The sequence below is a fragment of the Punctularia strigosozonata genome, assembly GCF_000264995.1.
Source record: "Punctularia strigosozonata HHB-11173 SS5 unplaced genomic scaffold PUNSTscaffold_9, whole genome shotgun sequence".
NCBI lineage: Eukaryota > Fungi > Basidiomycota > Agaricomycetes > Corticiales > Punctulariaceae > Punctularia > Punctularia strigosozonata.
Window position 1 is genome coordinate 1,228,168 of NW_006767441.1, and position 24,526 is coordinate 1,252,693.

The 24,526-nt window shown below is 54.0% G+C and overlaps 9 protein-coding genes across 9 annotated transcripts; 3 read left to right on the top strand and 6 right to left on the bottom strand.

The window, feature by feature from the left end:
* Positions 1–1,030: 1,030 nt before the first annotated feature.
* Positions 1,031–3,755, bottom strand: PUNSTDRAFT_71409 (ATP-dependent peptidase; the record flags this gene model as incomplete). Its single annotated transcript, XM_007385600.1, has 10 exons — positions 1,031–1,156; positions 1,206–1,272; positions 1,326–1,503; positions 1,553–1,742; positions 1,823–1,900; positions 1,974–2,043; positions 2,109–2,178; positions 2,233–2,597; positions 2,660–3,417; positions 3,471–3,755. The coding sequence occupies 10 exons, from the start codon at positions 3,753–3,755 to the stop codon at positions 1,031–1,033; spliced, it is 2,187 nt and encodes a 728-aa protein (XP_007385662.1).
* Positions 3,756–4,128: 373 nt separating this feature from the next.
* PUNSTDRAFT_144866 (uncharacterized protein) lies at positions 4,129–5,721 on the top strand. The gene is made up of 3 exons (XM_007385601.1): positions 4,129–4,179; positions 4,230–4,939; positions 5,005–5,721. The coding sequence occupies exons 1-3, from the start codon at positions 4,161–4,163 to the stop codon at positions 5,440–5,442; spliced, it is 1,167 nt and encodes a 388-aa protein (XP_007385663.1). The 5' UTR covers positions 4,129–4,160; the 3' UTR covers positions 5,443–5,721.
* A 562-nt stretch (positions 5,722–6,283) lies between these two features.
* On the bottom strand, positions 6,284–7,730 carry PUNSTDRAFT_53704 (uncharacterized protein). Its single transcript, XM_007385602.1, has 6 exons — positions 7,330–7,730; positions 7,100–7,268; positions 6,772–7,050; positions 6,632–6,707; positions 6,537–6,577; positions 6,284–6,472 (listed from the first exon to the last, which is right to left on the bottom strand). The coding sequence occupies exons 1-3, from the start codon at positions 7,712–7,714 to the stop codon at positions 7,032–7,034; spliced, it is 573 nt and encodes a 190-aa protein (XP_007385664.1). The 5' UTR covers positions 7,715–7,730; the 3' UTR covers positions 6,284–6,472; positions 6,537–6,577; positions 6,632–6,707; positions 6,772–7,031.
* Positions 7,731–8,374: 644 nt separating this feature from the next.
* PUNSTDRAFT_71716 (uncharacterized protein) lies at positions 8,375–8,749 on the bottom strand (the record flags this gene model as incomplete). The annotated part of the gene is made up of 1 exon (XM_007385603.1): positions 8,375–8,749. A coding segment is annotated over one exon (375 nt), but the record flags the coding sequence as incomplete, so codon positions are not given.
* Positions 8,750–11,894: 3,145 nt separating this feature from the next.
* PUNSTDRAFT_114825 (FTHFS-domain-containing protein) lies at positions 11,895–15,408 on the bottom strand (the record flags this gene model as incomplete). Its single annotated transcript, XM_007385604.1, has 14 exons — positions 11,895–11,950; positions 12,006–12,173; positions 12,225–12,529; positions 12,590–13,008; positions 13,060–13,524; positions 13,574–13,623; positions 13,672–13,729; positions 13,782–13,965; positions 14,018–14,199; positions 14,250–14,461; positions 14,512–14,623; positions 14,678–14,915; positions 14,965–15,303; positions 15,365–15,408. 14 exons carry the CDS (start codon positions 15,406–15,408, stop codon positions 11,895–11,897), a joined length of 2,832 nt encoding a protein of 943 aa, XP_007385666.1.
* Positions 15,409–15,745: 337 nt separating this feature from the next.
* Positions 15,746–16,980, top strand: PUNSTDRAFT_53706 (GrpE nucleotide exchange factor). Its single transcript, XM_007385605.1, has 2 exons — positions 15,746–16,117; positions 16,325–16,980. The coding sequence occupies exons 1-2, from the start codon at positions 15,959–15,961 to the stop codon at positions 16,823–16,825; spliced, it is 660 nt and encodes a 219-aa protein (XP_007385667.1). The 5' UTR covers positions 15,746–15,958; the 3' UTR covers positions 16,826–16,980.
* A 261-nt stretch (positions 16,981–17,241) lies between these two features.
* PUNSTDRAFT_114827 (uncharacterized protein) lies at positions 17,242–18,881 on the bottom strand (the record flags this gene model as incomplete). Its single annotated transcript, XM_007385606.1, has 11 exons — positions 17,242–17,351; positions 17,414–17,509; positions 17,566–17,646; positions 17,708–17,754; positions 17,819–18,014; positions 18,071–18,114; positions 18,164–18,236; positions 18,291–18,407; positions 18,462–18,609; positions 18,663–18,706; positions 18,824–18,881. The coding sequence occupies 11 exons, from the start codon at positions 18,879–18,881 to the stop codon at positions 17,242–17,244; spliced, it is 1,014 nt and encodes a 337-aa protein (XP_007385668.1).
* Positions 18,882–19,551: 670 nt separating this feature from the next.
* On the top strand, positions 19,552–23,195 carry PUNSTDRAFT_121506 (uncharacterized protein; the record flags this gene model as incomplete). The annotated part of the gene is made up of 5 exons (XM_007385607.1): positions 19,552–19,656; positions 19,712–19,833; positions 19,886–19,923; positions 19,971–20,228; positions 20,280–23,195. The coding sequence occupies 5 exons, from the start codon at positions 19,552–19,554 to the stop codon at positions 23,135–23,137; spliced, it is 3,381 nt and encodes a 1,126-aa protein (XP_007385669.1). The 3' UTR covers positions 23,138–23,195.
* Positions 23,196–23,323: 128 nt separating this feature from the next.
* PUNSTDRAFT_105064 (DnaJ-domain-containing protein) lies at positions 23,324–24,431 on the bottom strand (the record flags this gene model as incomplete). Its single annotated transcript, XM_007385608.1, has 2 exons — positions 23,324–23,997; positions 24,050–24,431. 2 exons carry the CDS (start codon positions 24,429–24,431, stop codon positions 23,324–23,326), a joined length of 1,056 nt encoding a protein of 351 aa, XP_007385670.1.
* Between the last annotated feature and the right edge of the window lie 95 nt (positions 24,432–24,526).

Sequence of the window (24,526 nt, forward strand, 5' to 3'; positions counted from 1 at the left end):
AGATGCAAAAGCTCCCAGATCGCTGGCTTCTTATCTAGCGGAAGCAAGAAGAAGAATCACGTTGGCCGTAGGTTTGCGCATTTGTCAGAAACTCGTGGAAGAGTGCCAATGTCCCTGAGGCATGTCCAGACTCGGACCTTTCGACAAGCTTACATTGCATCCTAATACCGCACCGGAGCGCATGACCGCCATTCTCTCGATCTGCTTTGGCGATTTGGACTGGATCAGGGTCCCGAATGCCTCATTCGGTACAGCGAGTCCTCTTAAGGAGGGGATATGGGCGGATCTCAAACACACCATCGACGAAATGCCCTTCGATAACAATCTCTACTCCGAGATATCGTCAGGATCAGCACGAGCGATCGCTTTGACCTTCCATCCGGAGACCCAGAGCCGCAAGCGTCTTGGCATCCGAACCGCATCTCCTTGTATTACCTGGACAGGACTCCGTCATTCGGGCACGGGTACGCAAGGTCAACCTGGATGTGCTTGCGTCTTGCCCTGTGACTTGCAGGATCTTCCCCCCGCATAATGTTCCTGTTTGATGGTCAGGGTTGTACGCTACCGGGATTACGGGCCGTCTCGAGGGGTTCGCTGAGCGCCAAATCGCTGACGACAATCTCAGATTGCGCTCCAAGCCCTCGTCCATGCGCTCGAGATAGAGAAGGTTTCACGACAAAAATCAAAGACGGCCCCGCAAGGCCCTGCATCGCACTAGAACCGTGCTAGAACCTCAGATACACCACGAGCACCTTGACGAGCACGGCACGAGCATGCTTCAACGCATCTACCTGCCTACTGTCAATTGATGCGTGATAGATAAATCCTCTGCTTCGTGTTGGCTCACAGCTGCATACCAAACGTCCAATATCAACGAGGGCTGATGTGACCGCCCGTAACTAGATTGTCATAAATTATATCGATGTTGCTATATTGATGGTTCTTCCCACATCACGACGAATGATACGCAAGAGCAAGCTAGAAAGCAAGGACACACGGCACCGGCAGAATTCATGAGATCCGACACGGGCTATGGCGCAGGCTTGGCCATCTCCTCTTCGATGACTTCCTTGATGTTTCGTATCGGTTCGCCCTTGATCACTTTTTGCACCTCCTGGAGATCCATGGTCTCGTGCTCGACCAATGCATGTGCCAGCTGTACGTCAATGGTTAACAATGTTCGAGGAAAGGAGACGATGACGTACTCTGTGTAGTTCATCTTCTCGTTCCTTCAGGAGCTTCATCACGCGCTGTTCTCCGGCCACAAGAATGCTGCAGCAGGATTTCGTGAGCATGGAAACAATTTCAGTGTTTTCATTACGCACTTCCGGGTTTCGGACTCAATCTCCAGCCTCTTCTCTGTGCTTATTGCCATGTTCTCGTCGAAATACACCGGGCCCACCGTCTTCGACATGCCGAAACGGCGTACCATATTCTGCGCAACTTGGGTCGCGTGCGCGAGGTCAGACGTGCATCCACTGGTCACATTCTCAGGTCCGTATACTGTAACTTTGTCAGCTGCTGATACATACAACGAGAGTGCAAAACCTACTGAGCTCCTCGGCGAGGCGACCGCCCATGCAGACATCGATCTCGGCAAGATACTCCTTCATAGAAACAGAGTATCTGTCGTCCTGCGGTAATTGACTAGTAATACCGAGAGCATGTCCTCGCGGCATACAGGTGACCTTGTGCAGCGGCATAGCACCAGGAGTATACAGCGCCACTAATGCATGCCCGCCCTGCCATTGGATGAAAAGGGACCGGGCCGTCAGTTATCAAGCGGTGATTAATGCCAACAGGACCGTGTTTCCGGTCGCACCTCATGATAGGCGGTCATCTTCTTGACCTCGTCGGAGATGTACGTGCTCCGTCGCTCGGCGCCCATAGTAATCCGATCCTGAGAACCGCGATCGTAATGCCCGTCAGATGACCTTTCATGTATGAGGCAAGTGCAGGGTCAAAAGCCTAACCTTAGCCCATTCGAAATGTTTCAATGTAACCTCTTTGGAACGTTCCTTCGAAGCTTGAATGGCTGCGAGGCTAGGAGGAAGGAAGCAGTAGTCAGCCGCATTGTTCGAACTCTGATATGCTGATCGCATGCTGACTTGACCATGTTCTTTAGCTCGGCGCCGGAGAATCCGGGTGTGCCTCGGGCAAGGACGGACACGTCGACATCTGAACTACGTCAGCGGAACCATTCAGGGACAGGAACAGGAACGCATTGCTCACTGTCAGAAGTCACGACCTCCTTCATGTATGTCTTGAGAATCTGAATCCGACCACGAATATCGGGCAGCGGGACCGCGACATGCCTATCAAAGCGCCCGGGTCGTACGAGGGCCTGGTCCAAGCTCTCCGGGAAGTTCGTCGCCGCGATGACGATGATACCCTCGCTCTGCTCGAAGCCATCCATCTCGACCAGAAGCTGGTTCAACGTCTGCTTCACGTACTGAGAATCGCGGTGGGAGCGTTTGCCGCCTATCGCGTCCAGCTCGTCGATAAAGATAATCGCAGGCTGTTTCTGGCGGGCTTTGGCGAACAGGTCGCGGACGCGTTTAGCACCGACACCGACAAACATCTCGTCAAATTCCGACCTAAGGGATAAGTATGAGAATCAAACTGATTGAACGGGTTGTACTCGAGCACAGGAACATACCCGGAGGCGAACAGAAATGGTACGCCAGCTTCTCCAGCGACAGCTCTTGCAAGCATGGTCTTACCAGTACCGGGAGGGCCAGTAAGGAGCACACCCTTGGGCAGCTTGCCGCCAAGAGAGTTGAACGCGTTCGGATCCTTCAAGAACTCCACGATGTCCTTGAGCTCATCCTTCGCTTCGTCCACCCCTTGTACGTCCGCAAACTTGACCGTCTTGCCTTCCAACGGCTCAAACTCAGACGGCTTCGGGCCAGCCTTCAGCAGCCCCGAATTTTCCATCAGGACGGAGAAGACGACGAGCACGAAGAAGCCAAGGGTGAGGGTGGTGACGATGTACCGGATTACGCCAGGGAGCCAGGTGTTTCCTTTCGGGCCGTCGATGGTAACGTGGATGGGATTACCAGGGATGCCTGCACCCCCACCGACGAGAGCCGCAACAGACGGAGAGAGAGCTTGTCCTGGAGATGAAACCTTGCCAAGTAGAACCTTGTTGGCAATGAGAGAGCTCGCAGTTGGAGTGAAAGCTGGAGCCGGAGCCGGAGACGATGTTGCAATGGTGACGGGGGCGGAAGCTGGAGAAGAAGAAGCATCCACAGAAGGGGGTTCCGTAGCAGAGATCGCGGATGATCCAGCCGATGCCAGTAGAGTCTCTCGTCTGCGAACAGCAGCGTTTACCGAGGACGCAAGACCGGTTTCGACAAGGGCATCAAGGTAAAGCTCAAAAGCGGGGTCGGATTTAAGTAAAGGTGATTGAGGATCCTGGCACAGAACATTTAGTGGGTCCGCAGTGATCCATAGTTGACTATACGCACGAACTCGCACATACGCTCCCATCTCGCGATGATTGTGTCGTACGCTGGCTTCACTCGTAACGACGCTAATGCCTGATATAAGGCCAGCTGTTTTTCCACGTCATGAGGATTCGCATCCGCATCCGCCTCTGCCTTGGAGATAGCAGCGACTTGATAGGGTTGTGGAACCGCAGGACGTTTGCTGAAGGGGTTCAAGGATGACAAGGAGAGGTGTCGCTGCTGGCATCGTTTCGTCGAGACGTTGGCGTGGGCGTAAACGCCGAGAATGCGTCCAGATGTTCCCATACAGTGTATTCGAAGAATATTAGTAGAGGATGAAAATGTTCTTTGGGAGGCGAACGAGCGACGATGTGGCAGCAGACTGCCGAACGCCTTCGGGATATTCGGCGGTTGGATGAAGGTGGGTGTGCGCGCCGCCGCACGCAGCAAACCCGACATCTGTTCGGTGATGAGCAATGGAGACGAGATCCGAGGGGTAAGACTTACGGGCAAGCCGGACATCGCCTAAGGATGTCGTAGACTAGGAAGCTGAAGGACGGAAACGCGTGCGTCTCCGGCATTCGCCCCAATCAAATGTCCCCTCGTGACCTCATTCACTGATTTCATTGACTGCGCGCTTCGATAACTTTGACTCCACGCTCACCTTCGCCATCCGCCATTACTTACAGATCCACCTGTGCCCCGTCGACGATGGGAGACAGACATCAAGGTACGTAAGTCACTCGTAACGCCCTTCCACGATCTGAAATCCTCGGTTAGCTGTCGCTTCCCTAGTTATCGCCGCCGAAACTTCCAAAGCTGCTCTACTTGCGTTGAGCACGCCTGGCGTTCTTCCCCCCAATGATCAACACCCATCTCTTGAAGTGTTGCACAAGGATCTTGCGTCGCTGTTATCTCTCGTCTACTCCGATTCTACAAAGCTATCCATCGCGCTCAAACCATCCAAGCCGACCTACTCGGCCTCTGTTGCAGTACTGAAGGAACTGTCTACGCATATCCTCGCTTTATCGGCCAATGTCAATCTATTCGACGAGATAAAGCATGGCGCGACTCTGAAAGCAGAAGCTACGCACGTCGTGCGCGACGTGATCGAAGCCGTTAACGGGCTTCTGCAAACATTCTTGGATTTGAACGCCGACGGACGACCGGCTACGTCTGGTTCGGGCGCGGCTGGCGAAGAATATCTAGTCAAAACCGGCACGATACATGATCTGGTGGAGCGGGCTCGGGGTCCGAACGGGATATCGAAGGATAACCGGAGCGCAGTTCGGAAGCGATGGGCGGAAGATCGGAGCACGCTGGAAGACGCGTTGAAGGAGGTGACGGAGGCGATAGAGGATGCTGAGCAGGAAGATTCTGAAGATGGGGGCGAGAAAGACGAGTGGGAGGAAGAGAACGATGCTGAGTGGGCGGAGTGGGGCATCAGTGCTACGAAGATGACCAAGGATGAATTGGAGCAGGCCAAGGCTGTGAGTCCTGCACCTCTAATAATCCTGAAGATCGTGCTGATCGCCTCATCATGCATTACTTACAGATACATCCCCTCCTACGGGTGACGACGCTTCTGCACAAACGAATACTACTCGACCTTCTTGCACCCGCAGCACCTGCGTTATCCTCTGGGGGTCCTACCCTCGACACCCTCTTGTCTCACTCTACATCCCTCCAGTCCGCATTTGATAATCTGGTCGCGGTGACTCTCTACCCTTCGGAAAGGAAAAATGGCGTGCTCCCAGCGATCGATGCATTCGGAGCCGTGTTGAACAACCTCAATACGACCATTGATCTTTTGCTGCCGGAGCAGAACTTGGAAGGGAAAATGGCTGCACTTGAAGTTGCAGACGGCGCCGTCGGAAAGCAGGGCTGCAAACAAAACAGGGATATGAGGAAATGGTTCGACATGTGCTTCCAGCAAGTACATAAACTTGCAGATAATGCACGAGCGAGGGCCAGCAATACACAACCTTCATGATTACGCTGCGCTACCTTTTCTGGTCCTGACTACATGCAAGGATGCCCACGTCCAACCCTTGATACATAACCCAGGTGATTTCAGATTCCTAGATGAATGTAGGGCGCCCAGCGACTCGGATCCGGGTGTGCATGGCGGAGCTTCTGTACCCCCTCGTCGAGCGCGTACGCAACATCGTCAGGATGGATATACTCCGCGTCGCTTCCAAATATGCCTCCGTACACGGACTTGGCGATGAGTGGTCCATCTACGTCCTCCATCGACCTGCGTAGGAACTAGGTGAGTAAGATGCGCAATTAGGTTTGGTGGAGGCAAATGGGCTCACCAGAGCGTGGCGATGATGCTTTTGAATCCCGCGAACAGCAAAGTCGCGGCAAGGTGAACAACCTGGTCCGGCTGATTCTATGAGGTTCCATTAGAGCATATACACACTCGTCTCGACAACTGTGAATTTACCTTGTCCCCTTTGGCTGTCTCGCAAGCACTCAAGAATGCCATGAACGCATGCGGAACAGGCGTCGGCATCAGTTTCTCGATTGTCAGCATCTGGTCTTGCATCACGAAGCCGCTCTTCAGCGGATCCTCCGGATCCTGGTGGCCGTGACATGCAAGATGCAGGATCGTCGCCCGTGGTAGGTTCTCCAACAATGTTTCCGACGTGATCGCCTCTCCATAAGCTCTAGTACTGAACCCGTTTTCGCTCGCAGTAGATATTTCTACGCCTGCAGGCAGCACTGCACGAACAGCGGAAACTTCTTCGCGGGTCGAGAGTAAGTCACTCCATTGTGGCATGTCCGACCGAGGCACCGCCGCCACCAAGGCTCGCACATCAAGCTTTCTCAATGGGGCAGATGATGCTCGGGCTCCGATGAGAGAGCTAAGCGTCGGAGTATACGAAGATACGACGTAGTCGGAGCACCATACCCCGCCGGCGCCTGCGGCATGGATCGGGAGATGCGCAAACTGTCCAGTGGGACACCACCATAGACGAGGGCGGTTATGGCCTGTGCTCGCCTTGTGATTGCCGTATGTGAGTATTGAAACACGTCTGCTACGTCAATCTATAACACACCTTGATCTCTAATGCGTTAAAGATTGGGAGCACAACATGAACCCACAAGCGACGCAAAATTTCGTCAGCATGGGTATGTTTTGACTTCGGGCGTTTCGCTGATTTTGACACCTGTAGACGCTCCTTCAATTTCGATCTAGCCTCTGTCGCCGCTGACCGCCATGACGTGCACGATGCCACCAGCCACTCCTCGGTGAGTTCCTTCAGTGGGATGCTCATCAGATCTTGCGAAGGCTTGATGATGATGGCATGGCAAGCCAATCTGCTCGATAGAAGCACCACCACCGGACCATTTTCCGCGGCTTTCATGAGCGTGGAGCATTGATCTGGCAGAAGAAAACGGTCAAAGCCAGGCAGCATTCGGACCTCCTCCAGCAAAGCGTTGAAGTCCTCGCTCTGCTGTCTCCTTCGTGCAGCCTCTGATTCCATTTCTCGAGAATCCTGTCCAGAAGGTGACGTCTGTTCTAGTTTTCTGGCGAGAAACAGCAGTCGATCGCGGAGTTCGCTCGGAACAGAGTCAAATGGCGAGCGGAGACGTAAGCTGTGCGTCCAGAATACAGCGCGGCCCTGCTCAAGAATTTCCAGGGATTTCTCCGGAAAGGACAGGTTGAGTGCGTGGGATGCACCCGTAAGAGCCACGGCTTGACCGACACGTAGGGACGTGAGCCGGGTTCGCAGATGAAGTCCAAAGAAGGCCACACGAGGCAGCAGGCTGACGATAGAGTTGTATACGTCGAGGAGCTGCTCCTGTATGGTATGTTCAACCGTGAAGATATCTTTGTGGCTGAGTTCGATGATGCTGAGAACGGACATAGTGCCCTGGATACGCGAACGAACGTCTCTATGATTATCTGACAGGGCATCCTGAAGGCGCGTCAAGGCGAGAGCAAGGTCCCGATACGAAGTACCGTGTTCGAGGTATAATTCTGCGGAACTGATGAGACACTGGTGCCGGTAACGGCGTCCAGGTGGTGCTAGGGCCAGCATGGCATGCATGACCTCCAGGGCGCGAATGGCCTCATCCGGATCTCGAGTCTGGCGAAATCTGATCTGATGACCTAAAGCAAGTATACGAAACGTTTCTGGACCGTGGTGCATACTTGAGAGAATCTCTATCATCGGTGTCAGCTCTTGGATGACCATGGTGATATCTGATGTGTTGTTGGTGTCCCGTCCACGTAAAAGTAGAGCTTTAGTCATGTAGTGCGTGATTTCGACTCTATAAACGTGATTAGGTGATAGCAGGTTTAGAAGACTTCGTGACAATTCAACCGCTTCATTCAAATCCGCCATGTCCTGGAGCACCTCGTATCTCGTGCATAGATGCGAAACCTTCAGCAAGGCCATTCCGCTATAGTCTGATTCTGATGGGGAGCCTGCCAACGCACGCATATCCCAGTCCAGTGCCTCGTTCAAGTCCTCAATGTTCCCAATCTCCGCAAAGCGGCACATCAAAGCTTCGGCTAAGCTCGATACGACTCTACGAGCCGAAAGCAGGTGGAAGTAACCTTGAGATGCGTCAGCCGCTCGACGGAAAAGATGAACCGCCTCGTCAAGATTGCATAGATCGCCAGTCCAGCCGTACTGCAGATAAAGCGCCAGAGCGATTTGGTCGAGATGCCTTCCATGAGACTCTATGGAGCTCTGAGGCGAGCGCTTCATGATTTCTCTGTATAGGTGAACCGCCTCATCGATGTCATGACCATCTGAAGGGTTGAGTTGATGGCGAAGGCTGAGGATATTCGCCACCATCTCCAGCATGTGCACCGGGGGGGTGCCGTGAGAATAGCGAGATTGAAGAGCAGCCCGTCCGATATTGACTCCGTGATCCAGATCCTCAAGGGAATGAGAATGCATGCATTTACGAACTATGGCCCGCAGCATGTCATGGACTGACTTCGACCTGTCAATATGTGTTGTTGTGCAGTGTCGCAGAGCTTCGGCAGTGAATGTCAGTGATTCTTCGAGAACGCCAGGGTCGTTCAGGGCTTCATATTGACGAAAAAGGTAGGAGCCGAGATAGCGTAGATGTCGGTGTTTCTCAAGGGCTTGAGAGGGATGAAGTTCTGTCAGTGCTAGCCGCTGCTGTTTGATAGCTTCATCGAGAGACGCTGCAGAACCGGTAACCCAGAAGCGACGAAACAGGATCCAACCAAGGTAGGAAAGCGCGGTTGCTTTGAGAGGATGTTTTGTGGAGCATATGAGAATGGTTCCTCGGCACAAGATTTCAGCCATGGCTATCCAGTCCAGGTTGGAGGCATTGTCGGCGCAGAGAATCATGATGTTGGCGTAAAGCACAGAGACCGTTGGACAGACCAGTTGCTCGGCGCCACACAGTAGCAACGCATCTCGGCCGTACTCTATCGCGAAATCAAGGTCGCTGGGATTCTCAGCATGGCGAAAACGATCTTCAAAGATGTGAGCCAAGTGAATAAGAATATGGCATCGTTTAGGGCGTGCACAGAGCGTCGTCGCGGGCCGTGGGCTGAGACGGTGCTCAACAGCTGGTATATCAAGATAGTTCTCCGGCTTTCCTAGGAGTGCTTTGTAGATGTTGATGCACTCCTGCGCAGCCTCGAGGTCGCTGTATTGACGGAATTGTTCGTGAAGTTGAAGAGCTTGTGCAAAACGGCCCGTGTATTTCACAGGTGCCACTGTTGGGCCAAATGGACGTTAATTTATCTCCGCGAGGATGAGCTCAAGCTTGAGACGAGAACGTACCCGCCGCACACTCGCAAATTCGGGCGATGTCCGGGTTCAGGGATAGAGACGCATACTGCCCGTGAATGACTTGCTTCAACGCGGCTGCCAAATCTGTGAACTGTGGGTTTGCATAAAGTTAGGATCAAGATATCGCAGGTAACGTACGGTCAGACGATGTGAAGTTGGCGAGCTCTGCTTGGGTTTCCATCACGGCGTTCGGGTGGCCTGCTAATGTGCATCGTCACAAGTTACATATATGTACTTTTGGGACGGACATGCTCTGAAACATCGGATCAAGTAGCGTCAATGGCACAGGCATGATTGTACCCTAGTGTTGCTGATTACTTGCTTGATATTCTTCGGTGAGCGTCTGATGAGGGCAACTATAGCTCCGTCAGGGACATACGAATACATTGAATGCAGATATAAACGTCGAGGCCGTGGACCACGCGCGAGCTGTGCATCGCAATGCGGGAGAAGAGGCAGGCCTGTGGGATGGAAACCGATGGCAGGTGTAGCACAGGCTGTCCCATGCCCATGGGTTTGCATGGGGAGGTTGAGGTATGTATACTATGATACAGGAACAGAACGGCGATCTCGCAACACTAGAAGCGAGCCTAGAATACACTGCCTCGGTGCCCATCAACGCACAATCCACCCATTGCGTTGTTGAACTCCCTCGTACCTATCTGGAGGCTCCTTCCGTTCCTTATCATCCTGCTCGCCTGACTTCCACGGGCTCTCTCTATGCTGCGACTCGTCTCCGTCCATCTTCTCTCGATCCCTCTCGTCCCATTGACCTTCTTCCCTCTCCCTCTCCCTCTCCTGTTGCCTTTTCTGCCTTTCCCATTCATCCAGGAACGCGCCGCCGAGATGGTTCGGCCATAGCGCCCGACTTCTCCGTGTCTTCAGCTTGTCCTCGAACAACGCGATGCGTTCCGCTTGCGCTTGCAGGTCAAAGGCGTATTTCTGGAGATGGGCGCCATGTTTCATAACGAAGTTACTGTTGTGTATTTGTAAAGGATAACATACGAGTTCGGCCTCTCGCTTCTTCCTAGCCTCATCGCGCAGCGCGTGCAACTCTCGTCGGCGAGCCTCTTCCCGCTCCTTCCGGTTAACACCCGAGCTCGCCGCGCCGCTACCCGCCTTCGCAATCAAACCACCATCAGTGAGAATAGGTGTTGTTGCAATTGCAAACCGGCATGCACTGACCGATTTCATAATCTCGCTCCAAATCATAGGATTATTGAGGTCGAAGTCGCCCGGCTTCCCTGGTCGGGCGGAAGAAGGAGTCGAAAGCGATGCATGTGGTGTGGCGACAGCCGTTTTGGTCGTATCGACCCGAGCGGCAGGATTACCTGTCCGGACGGACGAAGGAGTTGCATCGGTAGTTTGAGGAGGTTTATTCTTCTTTATTGTAGGGAACTTCCGTTTGAGAGACTTGACATCCGTCGGTAAGGTATTGACCTGAGTCACTGCGGCCGAGGAGGCCAAGGAAGGAGGAGCGGGTGATCCGGGAGCGCCGTTCGTGTCGATGGTACTGGAAGAGGTGCGCTTGATAGGCAATGGTAGACGTTCGTCCTTCGCGATGATGATAGGCTTGTCGTCTTTCCTTTTACCCTTCGCAATGCTCGGCTTGCGTTGCACCGGCTTACCCTTTCCCCGCGGACCGCTCATCTTGTCCGACCGCACCGGAGTCTCAAGGTCCACATCGTCGTCGACCCCTCCGTCCCCTCCGGTGCCATAGTTTTCCTCATAACCCACATCTTCATCGTCATCGTCCGAGTACACCACATTCCGCTTCTTCTTGGTCGCGGAGGCGTCCGGCACCGCCGGGGGCTTCTTCCTTTTCACGCTCGAGGATGCCTTCGGTTTCTGCTCCGGTGGTTCAGCATCCTCATCGTCGTCTGCGTATCGCTTTGGTTTCCGTCTAGCGCGCTTCGGTGGCCTCTCTGAGTATGGCGGTTCGCTGCTGCCTTCCGAGTGATGCAACAAGGTCTTGGGAGATACGTAGTCATCGTCGCCCTCAATGTCGATTTCCATATCATCTCCCTGCGTACTGTCCGTGCGGGCGCGTTTGATGGGAGGCGCTCGAGGCCGTTCAGTCGCGGGCTCGGGGTCGTCATATCCATAACCGTCATCATCTGAGAGAACGGATCGCTTGTGGGATTTACGACGTAGTGTAGGCGAATTGGAGCGCTGTCATGAGTGATAACGAGCTGAGCAGTGGTTAGACCATGGTAGTCATCAAGGTACCTCATCTGCGGACGAAGACATGACGGTTGCGCTTGCGAGTGTGAAGACAAAGTGAAGACGCCGCTGTGCCACAGTGACAAGAGGATGCACCGAGAGCACGTGAACACCGAATTTGACGATTTTGATCACGCTGAAAGACGCTCTCCAGGGACTAATATCATCATATACAAGACATTTCATGCACCGAAGAGTATGGGCGGCGAGCCGCAGCCTCCTCGCACCTGACCGGAAGAGCTCTTGCACCTCCGCTGCTCGCACAATCGCACCGACAATCCGCCCGCTCCTTCCCCGGAGCGACGTGGCGCTTGCCCGCAGCTGGCGACGGTTGACGTCGAGAGGGCATAAATACCCATCAGCGGTGTTTTTGAGCACCAATGAGAGGGTTAGATGATCTGGTGAAGATCGTTCCTGGCTTACCCGCCTAGAAGAGGCCGACGACGCGACCGGTTTCGGGGTCGAGACCAACTTCCCAGAAGCCTGAAAGCAATATATGAATTAATGGAGTATACACCTGAGATGCAGTAATGCTTACCTGGGCGAGTGCCGAGACCTGGCATGGTCTGCATGTCGCCCAAAATGGGATACAGGAAACCCGCACCGGCCGAAAGGCGTACGGCGCGGATGGGGATCGTGAACCCGGAAGCAACATTCTTGAGCTTGGGATCGTGCGAGAACGAGTACTGCGTCTTCGCCATACAGACTGAAATCATGTCAGCGGCACTGCAAGACCACGTGAAACGCCGAAGCTTACTGGGCAGCTTGTCGTAGCCCTGTGCGGTGTACGTATCGACTTGCTTGCGAGCCAACTCGCTGAGCTCGATTCCGTCAGCGCCATAAATTTCCTTCGAGATGATGTTGATCTTCTCCTCGATGGGGAGGTTCACGTCGTAGAGGAACTTGAACTGCGATTCGCCTTCGCAGGCTTCAATAACGGCTTCAGCTAGATCCTTGGCACCTGCACCCCCCTCAGCCCAGTGGTTGGTGACCACGGCCGCGTCAGCCCCACCAGCGAGGGCCTCTTGACGGACAAGCTCCAATTCCGCCGGCGTATCAGTTCTGCGTTTAGATCACCATGTGAGTAAATTCGTCGATGCACCAGGTGGCTGTAACACGCACGCAAACCGGTTGATGGCGATGATGACCTTCACGCCGAACTTTTTAGAGTTCTGGATGTGCTTGACCATGTTTTTGCATCCCTCCTTGAGCGTGTCCAAGTTCTCCTTCGTGTACACGTCGGACAGAGGCTTTCCTGGCGTCACGTCCGGTCCACCGCCGTGCATCTTCAGCGCACGTGTCGTCGCAACGATAACGGTGGCATCGGGCTTCAGTCCACTGACACGGCACTTGATGTTGCAGAACTTCTCCATCCCCATGTCGGCACCGAAACCGCCTTCGGTGAGGACGTAACCGACGCGCTCAGGACCATCGCCTTCTTCCGTGCCCGCGAGCTTGAGCGCGATCTGGTCAGCGATGATCGAGGAGTTTCCGTGCGCAATGTTGGCAAACGGTCCTGCGTGGACGAAGACCGGAGTACCCTGTAAAGTAGTTACGATGGATGCTCACATGCAATCCACGCATGAGCTCACCTCAAGCGTCTGCATGAGATTGGGCTTGATAGCGTCCTTCATGAGCACAGCTAACGCTCCTCCAACACCGATATCATCAGCCGTGACGGGTTCACCGCGCTTGCTGGTCGCAACGACCATGTTTCCTAGCCTTTCCCTCATATCCGCCAGACCGGTTGTGAGCGCAAGTACAGCCATAACCTCGCTAGCCACACTGATGTCGAAGCCCGTCTCGCGGGTGCGGCCCTGCTCCGTAGGCGCCTGGCCAATCGTGATCTTGCGGAGGTACCGGTCGTTCACATCCAAGACACGGTTCCAGGTAATGGTCTCCGGGTCGATGTCAAGACGAGCGAAACGGTTGATCTCTTCGGGAGTAAGATCGTTGGGGTCAGTCTTGTCGATGCCGAGCTTCTGCAGGCGCTTGAACATGAGCGGCGCAAACTCTCGTTTGCCCTTCTTCGCCGGGACGAGACGACTGTAGAGAGCCTGGAAGGACTCAGCACCTTCGCAATCGTGATGGGGCGACGGTTCGTACCTTATCGGTCTGGGTCGACTCATGGAACATGCGAGCGTCCAGGGCAGCAGCTATGAAATGTTTAAGCATTCAGTCTGGAACGCATCAGCAGAGCATACCGAGCAGGTTGTTTGCGGCAGTGACAGCGTGGATATCACCAGTCAAGTGAAGGTTGAACTGCACAGGTAAATATGAGCATAACTGTTGGTACGAGGTCATGGCTGCGTACTTCGTCCATGGGAATGACCTGACTGTATCCACCGCCCGCAGCTCCGCCCTTGATACCAAAGGTAGGGCCTTGACTGGGCTGACGCACGCAAGCAAAAGCCGGACGATTCAGATGGGCACCGAGCGCTTGCGCAAGACCGATCGTGGTCGTGGATTTGCCTTCACCCAAAGGCGTAGGGGTGATACTAAAAGGACGTCAGAATTTGTGAAGTAGGAAGCAGCGTAGACATCACCAACCCTGCAACGATGATATATTTGCCGTTCTTCCTATGCGACAGCCTCTTGAGAATGTCAAGGTCAATCTTGGCTTTAACAGATCCGTAGGGCTCCAGTTCGCTCTGAAGAACGCCTATTTCACGAGCGACGTCCGTGATGGGCTTGGGCGTCTGCGCCATAGCAATCTCTATGTCACTGGGGACCTATAGCAATTATAAATATATGGTGTGATGAGGCTGATTTCCGAACTAACGTTTGGTAGGATATTCAAGGGAAGCGGGCGGACACGCAGGTTCCTAGTTCTCTCCCATAGCCGTTCAGCTGACTTGGCGGTGTTGTCCATGAGCATTGCGACTGTCATAGGGCCAACGCCTCCAGGAACAGGCGTGATGTACGACGCGACATCAGAAGCCGATGAGAAGTGTACGTCTCCAACAAGACGCTGGCCGGATTTCTTGGTCGCATCTGGCAGAAGCTCAGGAGGGCACTCGCACACGCAGGAAGGTAACACGAACCGGGAACATAGTTGATGCCAACGTCTATGACCACTGCACCGGGTTTAAGCCAGGATCCCTGGACAAATTCTGCTTTGCCAATAGCTGCTACGACGATGTCCACGTTTTTCACCTGCACAGGAGTGAAGTGAGTATTCCTTCTGCGATGAATTGCGAGGAGACCCACAAGCTCGGGAAGGTTCTTCGTCTTGCTGTGACACTGAGTGACCGTCGCGTCCTTGTTACGCAACATCGCGGCAACTGGGCTGCCGACGATATCGCTGCGGCCGAGCACCACCGCATTAGCTCCGGCAATCTCGATGCCCGTCGTTTCGAGGAGCTTGATACACGCAGTCGGGGTGCACGGAGTGAAGAGCGGAACCGCTGCTCGCGATGCCAGATGACCGATGTTGTACGCGTGAAAACTATCTTGTCTGAGTGATATTCGCTATATGGGTGCACAGATAGACTAACCCATCCACGTCTTTCTCCGGACTGACTGCCTCAGTGACTGTGCGCTCCCCGTCGGCGCCCACATGGGAACCAAGAGGAAGTTGAACCAGAACGCCGCTGACGGTGTCATCCTCGTTAAGCTTGCGAACCTCCCGCACGACCTCATCCACGGTCGCGCCCTCAGGAAGCTGGACATGCTTGAACTTGACGCCAACCTCTTCGGCCGCCTTTGCTTTCATCCGCACGTACACCGACGAGTCTGGGCGCGCGCCAGCCTGCACGATGGCGAGTTGAGGCTGGAAGCGCGGAAACTGCGCCTTCTTCGCCTGTATGCGCGCCGCGACATCCTCGCGGATCGACCTTCACGATACAAGAGAGGTTAGGAGCACATCGAGGATAGGCATCAAGCAGAGTCGCGTACTTGGCAATCGCGGTCCCGTCTATGATTTTGGCCGTCGACGACATGGCGCGACGATGGATGGAGGAGGATAACAGATTGAATTTGTAGACGCCGCGCATTTCGATCTCACCGGCCGGAGACCGCGCGGTGGATCACCACGTGCTGAGCAAGTTAAGTGAAAAGGCCGCACCTCTTGTGGATGTGCTCGTCCAGGCCAAGGACGTCGTGCGCGCACAAGATAATCGGACAACTAAATAAAAAAAAGAGAGTCTAATACGTTGCGCCCATGACTCGCAGGGTACTCGGCCGACACCAGAAAATGACCGGGTCAAGCCCAGGGGGTGGCGTCAACCTCGCAACTTCGTCGGGTGCACGTGAGCGCTTGTGCGAAATTTGGGTCGGCGCTTGTCCCTGCCAGCTCTCGCGCTTGGCAGTCAGCAGCGTCACCACCCGCATTTCTCTCTGGCCCAGAGCTCTCGTCCTCGTCCTAATATCCGTCACCATTTCTTTTGCTCCGGTCTAATGTCGGCGTCCCAGCTTTTCCGTCAGTGCACGGCTTCGTTGTCTGCGCGGTCGCTAGCACGACCCGCGATGCACGCTCATCGGAGAGCAGTTATGGGTGCAAGGTGGTACTCGGAAGGCTCCGCCGAGACTCAAAAAGATGCTGCCCAGCCGGACGCTGCGTCAAATCAGGGGTCACCGGCCTCAGGTTCAGCCGACTCTGAACTTGCGGCGAAACTGAAGGCGAAAGAGGATGAAGTCACCGACCTCAAAGTGAGCATCATACATCATCCTTCACAACCTTGGCTGCTTCTGTCTGGCGACATACGCTGCTACGAGGATGTTCTTCTGCACCCTGCGTGTGTTTGAATCACCCCCAGCTTCCTCGTCACCCAATCGGGAAGACTCGGCTTGACTCGCCAGACAGCGCCATGATCCACCGCAATCCACCGTGCAGATTGCTTACCTATACCTCCGCAGAGTCGACTACAATACCTCCAGGCCGACTTCCTGAACCTGCAACGGAACTCCGCCCGAGAAAAGGAGCAGACCCGAGACTTCGCGATCACGAAGTTCGCCAAGGACCTCATCGAGACGGTCGACGTGCTCGGCATGGCCCTTAAATCCGTCCCTCAGTCCCTCCTCACGCCGTCCCTTGACTCCTCACATCCCGCCTCATCGTCATCGTCAACACCTACGCCCCCGCCTACCGAAAAGACGCCTCAAGCGTACCTGCATGAGCTGTACACCGGCGTCGAAGCGACGCAGCGATTGCTGCTTTCGACATTGTTCAAGTATCAAATCAAGCCCTTCGACCCGACCGGCGACAAATTTGATCCGAACAAACACGAAGCGCTGTATCAGGCGCCCATACCGGGCAAAGAGCCGGGCACTGTCATCGACTGCCAGAAGCAGGGGTACATGATCAAGGAACGGGTGTTGAGAGCGGCGCAGGTAGGCGTGGCTGCCGAGACCTCATAGCTAGGGGCTTTTGGTGGTCTCGCGACGTGTTGAGGCCGGAGGTTACATGTCCAATTCAGCTGGACCGTAGACACATGAGCTTACATATAATTACGTTTTAATCGACGACGACCCTCTACTCATTTGTTATATATATCTGCAATCATCTTGCTCGCAGCGATGTAGGCAGTCGTACGCTCTGCATTCCGCATATTGTACGCATACGAGTATGTGTGTTGGCGGTTGGCATACTTCAGAAACTCTTGCTCTATCTCAGATCGCGCGACTACGACAGAGCATAAGTTAAAGGTCATGAGGAATTATTACGCTAAAGTACAGCTGAGGGTATGTCCTGTAGCAACGGCAGTCCACTTGAAGACGAAACGACGGAAACATGCAACAGCCTGACTTCTTTTCTCTCATCCGAATCCTCTTCGCTACTCTATTGACATTCTGGGCTGTAAAGGCGCTCCACCCACGTACGACGACTGTCGCTGAGAAATCGGGCCAGATGCGGATTGCTTGAACGACGGACGAGTATCGACGGCTGAGTATGTGATGGCTAGCGCGTGAGCACAGATGGGATACGACGGAAAGGGTCAAACTTACTGTGCATCTTTGAGTAAAGAAGGCCCTTGTCGAAGTCGGCGAAACACCGGAGACCGATGCCGAAGGTGATGAACAACAGCAGGAAGGCAACAACAGCTGTTTCAGGGATGTGATCAGAGCTGCTCTTGATAGAGAGCGAGAGGGAGACGTACTGAAGAATGTCAATACGATACGTGTCGACTCGTACTGTGCCTTAGAGCTCGGCTCGTAGAACCGTACAAGTTTGTACAGGACTGAGTTCAGGGAGATTCATATCAGATGCCATACGCGCATAAGGGCGTAGGTAAAACTCACAGTAGGTCTCCGCAGCCAACATAAGAACTAGCGAAACCGACATCATCCTACAATCAACGCATCAGTGATTCGTCGTTCTTGCTAAATGGGCTGCTTAAGAAGATAACGCACCATTTAATCTCCCGTCGCACCGCCATACCGCACAACGATAACAATATGAGCACGACGGGGATAGCCGCGATCGTCAAACCGAACTCCGCTGTGTTGTTTGATAGCACGACGATCGTCATTTGCATGGTGACGCCGATGAAGCAGAAGAAGTCGAATTTGAGGAGGCAGACCATGACTTGGTAGTATTGGTACATGGCTGGGGCACGAATGCATGTCAGCCGGATTAGACTATGATGATGAGAAGTGGCGTACTCTTCATGGCAGGGTTAGCGCCGACGATATGGAAGATAGCCCATCTGAGAGAGATAAGCTGCTGTTGTACACTCACGTATCAGGAGAACATACCCGAACTCGAAATACAAAGCGCGGGCAAACCATATCATCACAAGCAACGACACAGCGATGATGATAGGTACAACTGGCAATATACAAGTGAGCGCATCTCCTTATTCGTCGGATGGCTTGATGATACCAATTGTGAATGCTCTTATTTTGTGCCATACATTAACGGTTTGATTAATGTTGCCCAAAGAGTGCGCAGCTTCGAATGCTTGTAGAGCGCCAAAGACTATCATGGCAGCATGGAATACTGCGGCGGCACAGGGATCAATGGTTGTGTTGCCTGCAACTTGCAAACACTCACTGAGGATCCCTCCCAGCTGGATCGTGTTCCTCGCCTTGAGCGCATCCCATGCCATCAGTAGTTCGTACAGCTCCGCGAAAGCAAAGATAGCCAGGTAACATGGGATTGTTTTTGCTTTCGCGTCCGTGAGGTTTGCGTTATCTTCCACCTAGCCCAAACGCTTGTCATCGCAGCTAATAGTGCTCGATATAAGACACATACCAGCCGAAAAGTGATTGCGACCATCACAATAACCACGATAGCCTCTGCAGCAGTCCATCAAATCATTACACCGCAAGCCATAGAGGACGAAACTCACGAGTGGCGACTACAGAACGGCCAAGAGTTTAGAATAAGCGCGGGGATGACTCCGGAAAGCTCACTCGTAGCGATGAATGCCTTTTGCGCCCTCGTTCCCAGAAAAGCTTCGGTCAACGCCATGGTCCCGAGAGCCTCACGTAAGAGGGGTATGTATGAGAGGGTCTACGAGCAGGCTCGACGGGGTGAAGGTGTAGTGGACGCAGTCGACAAGAAGCAGTCTGTACGGTCCCAATGAGATACTTCGAGCAGGCAAAGGCGGTGTTTGCGTCCGGAGAGCAGTCTTGGCTCACAGCTTCCGCGGGCGTCAATGGCACAGAGTCTGTGCTTCTAGATTCACCGTTCTGCAAGGCGGATGATGTAGTCCAGAGATGAAGTTGCTGGAGCGCTGACAGTCACCGGCCCTGACCAATGTCGAACGGACGAGCAGGGCAACCACGCGCAGAGCTCGAGAGGACGGGGGCAACGTTCCGATGGCTCTCACAAAGATGACAGAAACTCTCAGACACAGCCAAGACACTCCGCGTGCACCAACGGCACTGACAGCCGAGGGCGCTGCTTCCGACGTGTGCGGAATCGAGTACATGTATGTAATATTGCAGGGGTAGAAGTAGGTGATAATACCGTTGGTAAATGCAACACTTATAATTATTTCTTGTTACTTACAAGTAACGTAAGTAAATCATGTAGAGTAGAGTACATAAGCAATCATAATTTCGTTTAGGATGTGCCCACGTGGAGATTCGCGTCGTTCCCGATCAGGGCGTTGGCTACCTACGCTCGTCCGGACTGCATGGACTACTTTTCCAAATTTCTGAGGTCCGGCACCCAAGCCAGCACACCAAAGGCAGCTCCGGATCATGCCCTCGAATTCCACCAGTCATGGACGATCGTCAAGGCATGCCAACGTCTTGCGCCAGGCTCATACCCACGCGTTGCTCATGAGCATATAGAACACGCTCCAGTACCCGGATGAGCGACAGCTGAGCAAGGGTATCAAGTCGACGGATGTCCCCGCACATTTGCAGACAATGGTAGACTCCCTCGTATGGGAGTCGACGCGCACGGAAGAAGGGTGCGCTCGTGCAGACATTCATGTAAACATGTGCTGATGCATGATCTTTAAGGACGTTCGGCGGTTGTTTAGAATACCTGCTGAAGAACGGTATGTAAAGGAACCTATTTTTTGTGCGACGACTAACTTTTCGTAAGATGTCCTTGGGCAGCTCGTGAAACTCAGTGAACAAGATCGTCCTTTCGGCATCCAGGCAGAAGTTCTGCGGGCCATACAGAACATGGTTGTCCTGATGGACGAACAATTCCTGGTGCACTCGGCGGTACACAAAGCTGTGCTACGCCTACTAAGGAACTGCGTTGGTGACGATATACAAGATAAGCTCGATGGGAAGAAGATCATGGGTGCAGCTGGTAACGCAGCGCGAAGTCAGCCGTCCGAGTACGAGGAAGACCGTGCGTGCCCAGATTCATTGTATGCTATGGCGACTCACACTTCATCTCAAGTGGTGAATCTTCTCTGCATCCTATGCAGCCGTATTCGAACATACCGAGAGCTCCTCATGATATTCTTCCACGACAAGCACTGGTATCGCTCAGAGCCTCTCTTTTCTGTTGAAGAAGAGGAAGAGGAAGAGGAAGAGGAAGAGGAAGGGGAAGAGGACACAGAAGAACAGGGCAAAGGCAATCCTGAAGCGTCGGAAAGATCTACTGCCGCCCAGCCTCGGACTCCATCGCCAACCCCATCTCAAGCTACTATCACATCCGGCAAACCAGTCTCCTCAGTAGCGAAGAAACAGGAATACGAGTTCCTTCTCTTCAACTACCTCCTTCGTTTCGTCCATCGCGAAGGCCAGATTGGGGACTTCGCGCGTGCCGGACTCCTGTTCCTGATGGACGTCGCCATGTCCCCTGGCGAGTCCGTCAACCGCATAGGTGGTGAGGAGGTTGCTCACGGGGCGTCTGACACGCAGGAAACCGATCCTGTGACCGACGCAGCCCTGGCTCTTGCGGAGTACATTGTGGACGGCGACTTCTCGGAAGTTTTAGCGGCTGGTCTAGGCGCCGTATATTCGGTCCTCCCATCAAAGCTGGTTGTTAAACCTCATGCTGTTCCTGGTCAGGAACAAAGCAGTGGTATGGTCATTGGCGGCAGCGGCCTCGAAACAGAGGAGGAGAAAGCCATGTCGGAAATCGAGCGCGACGGCGAGCGTGCACTGGGTTTGGACGAGTCCTTGAACCCTGATTTCCGGGCGCGATTGGATCACTTCCTCAAACTTCTCGAGTTCCTGCAGGACATCCTGCGTCGGAACGTCGCCCATGACTCGCCTGACGGTAGCTTGGACCCGTCATCCTTAGTTGGAAACTCCATTGTACAATCCATCCTCGACGCGGTCCGCAAAACATTCTTGGAGAACGTATTTTATCCTACTATCCTGGAATGCTCTGACCAGGACGGGAGCGCGGTTGCGATCATGTCCTACATCGAAATCATGGTCACCACATTACATGAAGGTCAGCTAGGCGAGCTTCTGGTCACTTTCCTCACAAGCGAGGACGACGGCCCACTCAACCGCACACGTGTCCGCAAGGATACTATGGCGCTTTCCGGGCCGCCACAAAGCCGGTCCTCTGCGCCGCAAAAAACGAAGCGCGAGCGGAGGAAGAGCACAGCAATGCAGTTGCTGGAGATGGAAGTGCCCGACTCCACGAAACCGACAGAGTATTTCACCTCCATGGGACGGTTCACGCTGAAGGACTTGCTGATGTCGAATCTTCGCTCGACATCGCAGCCTACTGCCACGGCTGCGCTGCGATTATTGCAGACGATGCTCTTGGAGCACTGTCAGATCTGTGTGGACCGACTTTTGGTAGTTGTCCACGATCCACTCGCCACGAGCTTCCCTGAGCCCAGTATGATCCCACATGTGCTAGACGCTCTGATTCCCTCTACCAAACCTCAAGTACTTAAGGTCAATGACGAGGACGACGAGGATGAGGACGAAAAATTTGTCTATCCAGGGGCGGAAGAATCATTCGCTTTCCCTTCGGCCTCACCGGAGTCTTTAGAAATACCCCTAGGCCCGGTCTTTCATCAACCAGGAACTACATACTCCACCCACGAGCGCGAGATGGGGCTTTACCTCGCACTGGTCTCCAGGGTGGATCCCGCGCACCACGGCGATGCTTTCAGCACAGGATATGAGCATTACCTCCGCGACGCGCTGTCGTCGATCCAGTCTCAGTCATGCTTCCACTCTGACATGGACCCGGAATCGCGCGCGAAACTAAAGCATCGCCTGAACCCCAACGACCCCATCCTGACCCTCGTGCTGGACTCTCTTCGTCGGTTCTTCGCCAACGAACCGGAATTCAATATCGCCCTCATCGGTGTTCTGTCCTCACTTGCTCTCTGCCCCGATCGCTCTCTCGCAGGCTGGCTCACGTTTGCGACTCCGAATACTGAGACGGCGGACATCATACAGCGCGAGCAAGAAATATTGGACCTGGGCGACGACGACGGAGACGACAGGTCTATCGACTTCCGGATTGACGAGAAGCTCGCGGCCGATGGCGGCGGTTTACCTGCCGCGAGCATGGACGACAACTCTCGTCCCATCTTGCATTCCATCTTCCTTGGACTCATCGCTCAACTAGAGCGATACAGACAGCTCGTAAATGATTTCGACAAGTACCTTCTGGAGCGTCGACAAGGCCTTCTGTTTTCAGAGAATCTGACAGATGCACTTACCTTGGCTCTCGAACCTGAGTTCATGACCGGGAGTCAGAGTCCTCGCCGGCAAAGCGTCACCGACATCTCGCGAGACAGCACGCCAGTAACACCCACCAAGGCAGTGCCCAAACCTAAGATAACCAGTTCGGCTTCGTCGTTTGTCTCGTTCCTCACACCGAAGAAAAAAACCAAGCCTCCGCCGGTCGCACCTCCCACTGAACCGAGCACGCCTTCGAAGAAGGCAGCGGCTGCCAGACCGTTTGGCTCACACTACGAGCGGACAAAAGCGATTGAAGTCGAGCCGTACGAGGCGCCGCCGCCCACATCCGGTCCTTGGACGCCGGCGCGCAAGCCTTTAGGTGGGTCAAGTGTGCGAGGTTGGAATACGGACGAGGACGATGTCTTCGGTTGGCAATGGGACGAGTCAGGGCCGAAGACCAGACGCGATTTGGATGACGATGAGGACGTATTTGGAGACGGACGCAATGGCAACAGGGGTGTCGAGAGGCGGGTGATAACGCTCTCGCGTTTATTGGATAACGTGGTTATACTAGAGGAAAGCATCAAGGAACTGGCGGCTATAATTCACGCCAGACGCAGTTTGGGTATAGATTCCGTTCGCTACCTTTAGGCTTGTTTCATCGCATCGATGCTCTACCACTACGTATATGTATATACCCATTTCTCCATTGGAACATACCTCCTACTGCATCCTGGCATTCCGGTATTTGCGACATGACGTGAGAGATAATAGAATAGCATGATAAAATACAGTCATACAAAGCCACAATACACAGACGGCTCGCACACCGCCAACTCATGCCCTCCCTCGTCTTGTCTTTCCCGATTTCTTTTCGGTACCTGCTGATTTCGCCTTGTCGCCGAAGAGCTTCTCCTGCAACTTCGCAAACTCGTCGTCGTTGATGTCAGGCTCAGCGGCCCGCCTTTTCTTCTTCGGGGACACGTCCGTCTCCTCCTCAATGTCCTCCTCCACAGGCCGCTTCCCTTTCCTACCCTTACCCTTCTTCTTCTCGGGTTCCGCATACTTCTCCGCCAGATTATCCAGAAAACTGTCCATCTTCTTCTTCTTCGCCAAGATCAAGGCCTGCAAGGCTGCTGTGTCCCCATCCTCGTCGTCCGCTTCACCCTTCGGGGCTGCCTTGCCCTTCTTCTTGTCCTTGTTACGCGCACCAGCCTTGCCTGAGCCGTAGAATTCGTCCCAGACACCGAGTTCCTTGGCCAGCGTTTCAGCTTCCGCAGCCTCCTTGTCCGCCTGCTTCTTGCGGATGAGTCGCGCTTTCTCGTCTTTACTGCTCTTCTCCCACAGGCGCGACGACTTCAGTACGCCCTTCCGTATGAGATCAGCTATGATGACGATGAAACGGGATTCGTCTTCGTGCGTAGAATGAGGAATGTGGTTCATGATCTCCCCGATGTCACCCTTCGTCAGCTCGTATGCCTCCTTCAAGTCCTGTATCTCTTCGTCTGAGCCTGGACCACGCGTCAATCACGACAGCGTAACCTCCTATAGACAATAAAGTACCTTGGTACTCTTTTTTCATCTCATCCAACTTCCCTCGCGTCACCTTGTCAAACAGTTCCTCGAAGTACGCCTCCCACCCGGCCTCATCCTTGTCGAAATCTAATCCCTCGTCTGTGCGCCCAGTCGCGTCATACCGCTTCCGCCTCTTCTCATCACCAAGCACAGTGTACGCGAAGCCAATCTGCTGGAACTTTAGCTGGGCGGCGGCCTTCGCCTCCTCCCCCGAGGTCGCGTGTTTGTCCGGATGGTGGATCAACGCAAGTTTGCGGTAGGCTTTCTTGATTTCATCGGTGCTTGCAGATGATTCGACGCCAAAAACTGAGTAGAGGTCGACATCCGGGTCGTCTGGGAAGAACTGGGTGATAGGGTCGTTGTCGTCCATGGCTGCCTTGAGGTTAAGGTGTGCAGTGGCTGAAACGGTTGTCAATGTGAACCGACGCGGTCGCGATCAACATTACGCGTTCAATTAACCTTCAC

Coding starts and splice junctions, on each gene's coding strand:
- PUNSTDRAFT_144866 (XM_007385601.1), top strand. Junction 4,940..5,004: donor AATTGGAGCAGGCCAAGGCT/GTGAGTCCTGCA, acceptor CATTACTTACAG/ATACATCCCCTCCTACGGGT.
- PUNSTDRAFT_53704 (XM_007385602.1), bottom strand. CDS start 7,714: ATGACTAAAGCTCTACTTTTACGTGGACGGGACACCAACAACACATCA. Junction 7,269..7,329: donor TCGTTCGCGTATCCAGGGCA/CTATGTCCGTTC, acceptor GGTTGAACATAC/CATACAGGAGCAGCTCCTCG.
- PUNSTDRAFT_53706 (XM_007385605.1), top strand. CDS start 15,959: ATGGGTGCAAGGTGGTACTCGGAAGGCTCCGCCGAGACTCAAAAAGAT. Junction 16,118..16,324: donor ATGAAGTCACCGACCTCAAA/GTGAGCATCATA, acceptor ATACCTCCGCAG/AGTCGACTACAATACCTCCA.